We start from the raw sequence: 11621 nt of genomic DNA, 5'->3' as shown, positions 1-11621 counted from the left end.
ATTTGAATATATTTAAAACACTTGACCGTTGATATTATAGATGCAAGCCAAATTAATTGATTGAAACATTTATGTACATTACAAATATCATGAAATTAGGTTTGATGAATCATTAAAAAATGATTTGTTTGAACATTTTAACGTAATTGCATTTTTGTGACGCTGACAGCGGACATATATCTTATATATTAACAGAACATAATCGGTAACCATGTACCAGAAGGTTACAGAGCAGACATACTGACTCTTTGCAGCTCGAGTACATGTGTACAGAAGGAATAAGTTGTGGATTTAAACACGTTTAACACTTTGACCTTCAATTTCCTTTGAATTGATTTATTTGAAATTGATTGCCCTTCTCACCCGGAGCGATCCTGGACAACTTCATCAACTCTTACCTTCATACACGCAGGCATACACATATAGGGAAATATTAGCCAGGTAGCATATAACTAGTAGTTAGCGACTGATAAGGCAGCTCCTGCGAATTCCTCAAAATTGTTTTGATTTATGTATATGCTAATTGTATTGATTGTATAATTGTATATCCATGTTCTGTAAAGCGCTTTATAGTGGCTCATTCTAACTAGATAGGAATAGAATCTTCACTCTCACTCGCCCTCCTATCCCCTACCAGGTTTATGAAGACCTTGGACAATCTTAATCATCGCCATCATGATGTTACAAGGGAAGATTTTCCCCCTGAGTGTGATAAGAAGGTGGATAATTGTTATTATGCTCATTAGTGTGACTTGTGTTTTTTTTATAACATAATGCACTGTGTTATCCAGTGAATATTCACCCATGTAATAAGACCTATCAGCCCGGGGAAAAAGGCTGACGGAGACCGGGCTGGACGTGTCGTGCAACGCTCCGATACAATTACAAGTTCCCATGCATGGAAATCTTTCGAGTAAATTTTCAATCGACTTTTTATGTTGATAAGGATGTGGTAAACTGTTTTGATAATCAAAAAAGGTTTAAGGACTGTGAAATTTCATGCATTATGAAGGAATCTTTACCAGCGGGAGTACGTCATGTGTAATGGCCGGTAGTTAGTGAGTACAGTTGAGCGAGCGCACGGACAGGTAACATATACATGTAACTCATTTGTATATGAATCGTGGCTATAAGAAACTGTCGATAGTGTTCAGTGTGTGGGTGATTGTGAAATGTTTCTCTATATTACCAAACTTTCGAGATGTCTTCCGGTAAAAACTCTTCAAAGCAACAATGGAATAGTAGTGTGAGGTCAAGAGTGAGCGATGAAAGCGCGGGAAAAGACAGAAATTTAAATGAGAAGTTAGACGAGATATACGCCATGCTCTCTACGCTCATTACTAAAAGGGATATGGACTCAAAATTGTTGTCACTGAAGGAAGCCATTACGACAGAAAACAAAGAACTCATAGACAAATTAGAATGGCGAATTTTTGACCTTGAGGAGGAAAACGAAGGTTTGAAAGTAACGGTCACCAGGCTAGAACAAAAAATATCAGTACTGGAGGATCGCGAGAAAATACTGAATCAGACACAAAACGATCTGGAACAACAAGGCAGAAAGAATTCTATCAGAATCATCGGGCTGGAGGATCCAGACAGGCATGAGAAGGTGGAGGATTGCGTGAAGAAAGTAGTGGAGTTCCTGGGGACCAAGCTAAATGTGTCGGTTACGGAGAGTGACATTGACATTGCGCACAGGCTTGGCACCTATCAACAGAATAAGCCTAGAACAGTTATTTATAATATAATATTATGGTTATACACCAAAATGTATAACTCGAAATAAGGGTGGGGGAGAAGACGAATTGTATTAACTTTATCCCTATCAAATAATTCCTAACTTAATTGTTATTTAGAGTGTCTAAAATAAGCAAATATTAACTTCTGTTTACAGAAATACATTTTTATCACAGTCTCTAATCATGAAGAAATTCGGGACTTTTTGTTTCCACCATGTAGACAATTGAACAGAGAGACGTACAGTACAGTTCTCAAAGTGTAACACGTGTACAAACTTACTCGAGACTTTATACAAACTAAATCAACGACATACTTATTTGATAAACGTGTGAAAAGGGTATTGTATAAATGGGAAATTTACAATGCGAATTTTGTGAACACTTCGGGGAGCTTACGAGTAGTCAGGCGGTAATTAGCCACACTGCATTTCTTTTGCGACTTTGTCATCCAGTCTTTGGAACAGCAGGCTTTAATTGTTGACCATTTCTTGTTCCGAAAACAACTTCGTAATCCGAAATCCAGTTAAATTCGCCCAATATACTCTGTATTCTTCCTTTTCTCCATTTTGTTTTTATGTTTACCGACAACAACGTGGTTTCCCGCATTGAAGAGTTCCTATAAATACCGTAAATACGCAATTCGGCGCGCGCATGTGCTTGACAACGAATAATCTTTCTAATAGCGTAGCCTTTGTCACTGTATCTGATAATTGAGGTTCGTAATTCTGGAGATAAGCGTGAGATCTTCTGCAGTTCTACCATTTGCCTAAGTGAATTGATAAACTGCGTACGCATCCTAACCCAAAAAGACGGAGTAGACGATCGAACTAAACAGCCGGACGGAACAGCCGGACGGAGTAGCCGAACTAAACGACCCAATGAAATAATTGGACGATAGGGACGGTCGAAATAACCGAACGGAACGATTTAGCTGATACGAACGAAACAGACGAAACATACGAACGGTGCTCGAACGGTGAACGATCGCTTTCTAGACGCTAGACTACTGCTAACCGCACGCAAGCCGCACGCAGAACGAACTGAACCTAGGTGGATACTTGGGCGTAATTCTAACTGTTTGTAAGTTCACGCACAGACGTAAAAAAGCAGAGGTTATTCGAGCCAGGAGGATCCTGAAAGGACAAAGGTATTGTGTGTTTGAAGATCTGACCAGGATAAATCAGGAGAGACTGAAAGCGATATTCAATCTTGACTGTGTGAAACATTCATATAGTATAGATGGGAAACTGTTTGCCCAGCTAAAAGATGGAAAGAAAGAAGAATAACATATGACACTACCATATTAGACAGTTACCTGGGTGACGATTCAAATTTTCGGTAAAGGATTAACGTATGTGTTGGACTATTGACAAAGAACTCAAACAGGTCAGTGTAAAGAGACTTGCTGAATGTAATAATAATAATGTACATATTTCGTGCAATCTAGTATTGTGATGGCCAGATGAATCTACTTATAGAAAGTGTGTGCATAAATTGTAAAATATTATAGTTATAATGTTCATTAATTATATATATACTGTATAAGAATGTAGGAGTGTAAGGTATTAGCTTTACATTTGGTTGTTCCATTTATTGCTATTATTTGTGCATCCTAATTATAAGCAAAGTGTGCATAGAGTATCATAACGAAAGTATATTCTTTATAGAAATATAATTCCATGTTTTAGTTCATATAAACATGATATTCATGTACTAGATTTTAGAAAAAGAAAAAAATAATCCAAAAGGGGCTAATGCAAGTCTACATGAAAAAAATGCTCAAAAGTATGATGGCCAGGTTAATATAAGATACAAGTGTATCAACTCTATCACCATGAAGCTGGATTCTACATTCATTAGTTTTTTCGTGTATATTTTTCTTGTATATGTATATTGTATTCATGTAAAAATGTACAGAAAAAAATCAATCAAAAAAGGTTTATGTGAGTCTGTCTGATTTATTTATTTCCTAATCTCCAACGTAGCATGGATACAAGTGCTCAAATTGTATCACCACGAAATTGTATTTCATGTAAAATGTATATTATATATTATATATTTTTCATGTATGAATAGAAAAAAAATCAAAAGTTTATGCAAGTCTACCTGATGTAATTGTTGTTGTATATATATAAAAAAAAGTATATATATATATGTGTGTGTTTAAATGGTATATGGAATGGTAAATCGACGATACAAATGTGTGAAATGTATCAACTTAAAAATTCACCAATCCATTAATGTATTATTGTATTTTTATTGATAATGAAATTAAAGATTTACCAAGTCACTATGTTAATAGATGTTATGACATAATAGCATGTAATGATATTACACTAAACAGTATATTTGCCTGTAAAATAATAAGACATAAAAAATAATTATGTTTCTTTTCTGTTCTCATGTGTATGTGTATATCTCTGTATGTTGGTGAGTGTTTTCGGATTTACACAAGTCCCGTGTTTTTGTTTACTAGGTTGTTCGTAGAACTTCCGGTTTCTAATATATTTCCGGTAAGAATGAGAATGAAGATAACGTCAAGCTGGCCCGCGATAGTGGCCCGCAATAAGCTTTATCGTTTAGTTTAGCCTTGCGTAAATTACCGGATGTTGTCAGTCTAAGCAACATAAATTGCAGGTAGCTCTAGGTAATTTTGGGACGATTCAATTGAATAATACTGCAAACAAGGAAAAAAAAATCATGAACGTATACAACACATACGATTTTTTTGTTTAATTGCAATAACAGCGATTTTACATAACAGTTGTAAGCGTAAAACGTTCATTATTAGGCCTAACGCATATAGTATCTACCATTGTGTAAGTTCCAAATAAAATGTAAAGTAATAAATCATATATTTTCATGGCAAACAACTAAGAAACATGAACATGTAGGTAACATATACACTTGTAAGCTAGTAATCCGACACTAGTGTGTTATTAGATCAAGTGAAGAATAATTATATTATGTTAATTGTAATAATTTTGATTGATAAAATATGCATATGCACATCAATATATAAAAGCAACACCTTGTATATGGTGTTAATAGACATTCTAAACCAACACTGGAAAAAAAGTGGAGCATTCATCTATAGTCAAGTTCAGATCGAGGGTCTCTAGGTCAGTATTTATTTTAAGGAATCGAAGAAATCTTAATTTATGATCCTGCAGGTGCAAGCTTCTTCAAGTTTATACATGTACATACCTGGTTATCAAAATTAGCTAAGATTTGTGATTAAGTTGCAAAATTGACAAGATAATGAAAGTCAATATCTTGGCTTTCCAATTGAGGAATCTCCGCATTTACTTAACCCAGGTCTAAAAAACAACAGACAACAGGACTATGGTGGAGCCAAACCTGGAGTACAGTGAGTGCATACAGGACCAATAAAGAAAAACAATATATTGATATGGTCCAGCATCATGCTGTGAGATAAGCTTTTAACAGGTATCATAATGCCACCAGCATAACAGAAATCTTTAATAATCTTATATGGACATCACTGCAGACCTAACAAAGACATCACAGGATGACGATGATGTACTGCATGCATTAAGATGGCTTGGTTAACGTTGCAGTCAACAAAAAGAGGTACCTGACTCCACCTACCATGTACAACAACTGGACAACTGACTCTTTGCTATGACCTACTTTGTACCACTATTGTCAATTGATTACTAGCTACTGCATAAAATGGAGGGAGGAATATAGTGGAACTGGACTGGGTTGATTGTCAGCAATCAGGTAGCTGAAACTCCTTCTTTTTGAGATCCATCACGCAGTGGAACACTAAGACATATAGATCAAGATCGAGCACCATCCTTGAATTCCTTCAAGGATGCTCTGGAGAGAGCAACAGAGGACTAATAGGCTGCACTTATATACATGTAGGTTTTACCTATTTACCTAAACAAATAGCCTCCTTGCTTGTAAAACAAGTATTTCAAACCAGTAAGACAACCATTGAACTAGCTCCTGGTTTATACAGATATTATATCACTAGCACTTGGCTAACACAGGCAGTATAACACCTGACTTATACAGACATAAGTTTTAGCCCCAGGTTTATATAAACATTAGCACAAGCTTACAATAAACATAGTTTTGCAAAGTTAATAAAGTTTGTTTGTTCCGTAAAACACACAAATTATGTTTATAACCCAAAAAATTGTCGTGACTTTTACAAGAACTGTGTAATATATAGCTTAATATCTTGGGGTAGAGAATTTTGGAAATCTATTAATTACACCCCTAAATATAAAGTCCATGGAGGAACCCTGGATTAATTGCAGTCTAAAGGTCAACAGTCAACATTTTGCAGGCTCCATTATGTGCCTAACGGTGCCCCCATGGTAAATGTTTAGTAACAATGACCTTTATTCTGACCTCGGAACTGTATTACATAGTATGTAGATGTGCAATAGGGGTTCAAAAACTTTCTAATGTCTAGGCCAAATCATATGAAGAGGCCATGACGAATTCCAAAAACTGATTTTCGACCATTTCGGCATTGTATGTAAAGTATATCCACTATGTATCAATCTTATGATATCGACATAGTTATCCACATACAACTCAAGATATAGCCGATATTTTCTTGGCCTATCAAAGGCTGTGACGGCCATATTGAGTAGAAAAAATCAGAAGTTGGCAATTTGATGTAAAGGTTATCCCTTTTGTATGACAGAAACCTTTACTGTAATAGGGAACACTATTTTGGAAAATTTGTATGGACAAGGTTTTTAAATAAACATACATTCTGGATCTGTATCCTACTTCAAGTCAAAGTCATGAAGCATCAACATCGTCAGAATGTGTCCAGGTCATAATTTTTAGCTTTTTTTTTCATAAATTATTATCGAATCAGTTGTCTTTTCTGTATGTGCACAACACATGTATTGTTCTGTCTCAGTATGATTGTGCCACGTTATGACATATCCAAAACAAAATTTGGTAAGATATTTTATCATATGAAGATGTATTTATGCTTTTATGTAATTGTGAACTTAGTTCAAAGTCATGAAAATACCCTTGGTTTTAGAAAAACAATCCTTTGAACTGTGACTTAGATCCATGCAAAAGCTAGAATAATGGCCAGACACAATTTAAAAACAATGATTTTCCACAATCGCCAACTTGGGATTATGACCTAGGATCAAGGTCTTGACACACTTGGAGTCAAGGACAACGTGCATAAAGAAAACAATTATCTAATGTGCCTATTGCCCAACACTGTTTAGACCATAACTCTGTTTAGTATTTATCTACCAATATTTTGATCATAATTCTCCACATGAATGATACTCAGTAATTTTATCTTTGGTGAACTATGCACTAATTTTGAAATTGTCTGGGTTGTTAAAACTTTGTCATAAATGAAAACCTGGGTTTTATTTCCATTATAACATGGGGCTGGCATATTGCAGCCATTCAACAGTGTCAATATTTATATTTTCATGCAGTTTCTCCCCCCAGAACATTTGAATCTTTTACCTGCATGCAGAATTAGACTCAATTCTATTTTCGCTCATTATCCTACAATATACAAAATGCCTGAAATATACAAATGTATACTAAATGTTTGTTTCCCCATATTAACTTATGTTCACCATAGTCAGCTCTCAAAGTTGATCTTTGGCCTTTAGACAATATGTAAGAAAAAGATGTGCATAGCTGGTTTGTATGAGTATTGATATCATGGATGACTAGACCTGATGGATTTTGCGAATGATGTGGTTACATTTTTTTAACAGTTTTTATGACTCCTAGTGATCATGAAATCAAGAATCAATAACAAGGATTATTGAAAACTAAATATATGCTAAATGTCTAGCTCATCTGGCACAACATGCTTATGGTATGGTGTGGTGCTCATTGTCCATCATTGTAGCTCTATTCTTTTCAAAGTGCTGGCCCCTTGACCCCTAGCCTGATTGCAGCCATAACGCTAGATAGTAGAATTCTGAAAATATTTCAGGACCAAGTAGAGATATAAAGAGGCAAATTCTAACAATAGCATTTGATACAAAACATACAAGATGAAAGTGTTTTTTTATATATTTTATTATCATTCACACATCAGGATTTACATGTGTCAGAAATGGCGTGAAATTGTATTGTACTTCCAGCCTTTTAAGGAGAGAGTGTTTGTGTTATAAAAACATCTGGCGATATACACAGGCAAACATACAATATATAAAGAAATTGTAAAAAAAGGACAGGGTTCCTTGAAACAAGGTTTCCTTAAGAAATGCTGCAAATGAAACAGGAACATTAACAGTAATTGTATCTAAGGTTTTTGCTGTAAAAATCAATACTCACCTTATTGTGAGAATAAAAAATTAATTTTAAATATAAAAATTGTATCTATTTATACTCTAAACAAATTACATTGCTTTAATTTAACTAGCATATTTCTGTCCCACGGGGGAATGCCAGACCCTGGAAACATGAATGTATTTGTCTCTTTCGAGCAAGCAGGCATAATATGGTCACTGTTGCAGGATGGGGATCTAAACTGTTTCTATGTAATGATCAAAGAACTAATTCCCTAGAGGCCAACAGAACTCCCAAGAGAAATCCTGATAGCATGTTAGGTATACTCCTCTCCTCATGCCCAGCAACTGCATGTATGGTTATAGAGCGGTGATCTCAACTGCTTCCATGTTATGATTCCCACTGCATGCCTCCCTTGGAAGTACATGTAGTTTGGAAGAGGTCTTTTAAAGGAATTCATCAATGGACACCACATGTACAGCATGGCATAAGCTCAACGTAGTCCTCCATACAGCTGTAACATATTTCAGTGATACTGAATGTATCATACAAATGATAAATACTTCGTGATAGTATTAGAGACTGAGTATTGCATGTCTTCCACGATAATAGTTTTAGATACAAAAGTGATTCTAACACACACATACTTGGTGACATTATAATTCAATTCATACTTCAGATTACAGTCTTTCTGAGTTGAAGTAGATAGTTGGAATATTCCAAGCAATATACAAATAGAAAGTTAATTTATTTTACAACAATAATGAAAAGAGTTACTTCATTTCACTTTATACTAATCACTCTTGTTGGCCTGTAAATAAGCATGCAGTCTTGAGTGTGAGGAAACATTTAGAGCAACCGGAGAAAACCACATGGTTAGGCAGGTGACCCCAGACCATTTCTTGTCCAATCAGGGAATCAAACCCCATTGGGGGAAGTTGTTTGCATTATCCGAGACTACTGACGACCCAGAATTTCCACACAATTATAGAAAAGTCAAATTTCAATTTCTGAGTATGAGAAGTACTGTTCGTCTACGACTCATTCATTAGGAATTTCTTCTAAGCCTCTTGCCCATTCTAAAACAAATAAAAAAAGAAACATACGCTAAGTTAAGCTAAGTGCCCAACTAGCGTACGTATTTTTTTTACAAGCCCCACAAAACCTATCCCATGCAAATCTCCTAAAATACAATATCGGACTGGCAGAGGCAAACTGATTGACCCCTGACCTCTATACTAGAGGGTGGTACACCCTATACCATATAGATTCTAGTTTGTAGGACCCAGGGATACATTTAAGAGATAAGCTAAGTGCCCAACTAGCGCACGTATTTTTTTACAAGCCACACAAAACCTATCCCATGCAAATCTCCAAAATACACTATCAGACTGGCAGAGGCAAAGTGATTGACCCCTGACCTCTATACTAGAGGGTGTTGCACCCTATACCATATAGATTCTAGTTTGTAGTACTCAGGGCTACATTTAAGAGATAAGCTAAGTGCCAAACTAGCGTACGTATTTTTTTTACAAGCCACACAAAACCTATCCCATTCAAATCTCCTAAAATACACTATCAGACTGGCAGAGGCAAACTGATTGACCCCTGACCTCTATACTAGAGGGTGGTACACCCTATACCATATAGATTCTAGTTTGTAGGACCCAGGGATACATTTAAGAGATAAGCTAAGTGCCCAACTAGCGCACGTATTTTTTTACAAGCCACACAAAACCTATCCCATTCAAATCTCCTAAAATACACTATCAGACTGGCAGAGGCAAAGTGATTGACCCCTGACCTCTATACTAGAGGGTGGTACACCCTATACCATATAGATTCTAGTTTGTAGGACCCAGGGATACATTTAAGAGATAAGCTAAGTGCCCAACTAGCGTACGTATTTTTTTAACAAGCCACACAAAACCTATCCCATGCAAATCTCCAAAATACACTATCAGACTGGCAGAGGCAAACTTATTGACCCCTGACATCTATACTAGAGGGTGTTACACCCTATACCATATCGACTATAGTTTGTAGTACCCAGGGCTACATTTAAGAGATAAGCTAAGGGCCCAACTAGCGTACATATTTTTTATACATGTATATCACATACCTAAGTTAAGCTAAGTGCCCAACTAGCGTACTTATTTTTTTTACAAGCCACACAAAACCTATCCCATGCAAATCTTCTAAAATACACTATCAGACTGGCAGAGGCATACTGATTGACCCCTGACCTCTATACTAGAGGGTGTTACACCCTATACCATATAGACTATAGTTTGTAGTACCCAGGGCTACATTTAAGAGATAAGCTAAGTGCCCAACTAGCGTACATATTTTTTATACATGTATATCACATACCAAAAATGCTGCTTCTCCCTCTTGAGGAATACATCTTCTGGAGTGCATCTTTCTTCAAGTCATTCCAAACACAGTACTACATATTCCATCCTGCAGTTTCGATGCTGAACAGGTTCACTAGGAGTTTGAAGTTTAATGAATCAATTAGTATATTGTGATTAATTTTAAAAATATTTCAATCGACTTATAATATTTATCAAAGAGTATACAAGAAGCAGAGACCCATAATTACAGTTGTATATGGTTGATGGCATATTCTCATACTCAAGAAGTCAACGTATTTTTACAAAGTTCTGATGACGCAGATGGGAAAAACCCATCCTATTTACACCAATATCAATCCACCAACAAAAATCCAAAATGTGCTTTAAATATACATGATTCAAAAGCTAAATACCTGTAGATTCCAATAATCAAAACACATGTTACCAATTCTATGCTCATAATTCTTATGAGTACAGTATTTAACCAGGTCTAATTTTAAGTAGGAACTACAAACGTATGAAACACTTGCTGATTGGCTAATTTAAGGATAAGTCCTCGGGTGTTATTATGCGTAGAAATATACCAATCACATGGCAACATGTAAACACTTAACCTTTTGTATACTTTTTTACCAGCAGTGGTCTTTAAATTTTGTGTCCTCCTCCAAAGAAATCAACTTCATAGGTGTGATGATCCATATGAAAGCTTTCTCGACATCACTTATGACCAGTTACTGCATTCTTATCCTGAAATTAATGTAAATTCCAGCATTTTAAAACCTCTTTTTCATTTGGTGGACTAATGACCCCCAAAATTAGTTTATAGTTTCCCAATGACATGTATGTCAGCATATTATGAGATACAATGATACAATAAATATAATATATATTAAATTTATGCAAAAATCACAATCTTGTTACTTTAAACAATGGCAGTCTCGCTCACTCACTGACAGACTCTGAGGATACTGTAGAGATACAGTAATATAAACCTCATTCATTCTGTACTGTACAAAACTTATCCGTTCAGTTAGAGAATAATTACAGCAAATTTGTGTTACACAACACGTTATGCAAACTTGTATCATTCAACAAATAAATGAACCCATCAAACAAATAGTACATTACTTACAAATACGACACCCGGTAACAACTTATGCTGAATGATTAAAATTATACCAGGCAAAAGTGAACGATAAGGTAAACCGGAAGTATTATTATTGCGACTTGAGTTATTGCGGGC

General features: G+C 35.6%; 1 protein-coding gene across 1 annotated transcript; it reads left to right on the top strand.

The window, feature by feature from the left end:
* The first annotated feature begins 1201 nt into the window (after positions 1-1201).
* LOC110464476 lies at positions 1202-3028 on the top strand. Its single transcript, XM_021519715.1, has 2 exons — positions 1202-1742; positions 2823-3028. Exons 1-2 carry the CDS (start codon positions 1202-1204, stop codon positions 3026-3028), a joined length of 747 nt encoding a protein of 248 aa, XP_021375390.1.
* Positions 3029-11621: the final 8593 nt, after the last annotated feature.

This window comes from Mizuhopecten yessoensis, unplaced genomic scaffold (assembly GCF_002113885.1).
Source record: "Mizuhopecten yessoensis strain PY_sf001 unplaced genomic scaffold, ASM211388v2 scaffold10993, whole genome shotgun sequence".
Lineage (NCBI taxonomy): Eukaryota > Metazoa > Mollusca > Bivalvia > Pectinida > Pectinidae > Mizuhopecten > Mizuhopecten yessoensis.
The sequence above is the reverse complement of the archived record's forward strand: the minus strand, read 5'-3'. Positions and strand labels throughout refer to the sequence as shown.

What these genes read in the sequence shown, in the direction of transcription:
- LOC110464476 (XM_021519715.1), top strand. Translation starts at nt 1,202, where the DNA reads ATGTCTTCCGGTAAAAACTCTTCAAAGCAACAATGGAATAGTAGTGTG. An exon ending in TAAGCCTAGAACAGTTATTT is followed by an intron (nt 1,743 to 2,822) that starts ATAATATAATAT and finishes TTCTAACTGTTT; the next exon opens with GTAAGTTCACGCACAGACGT.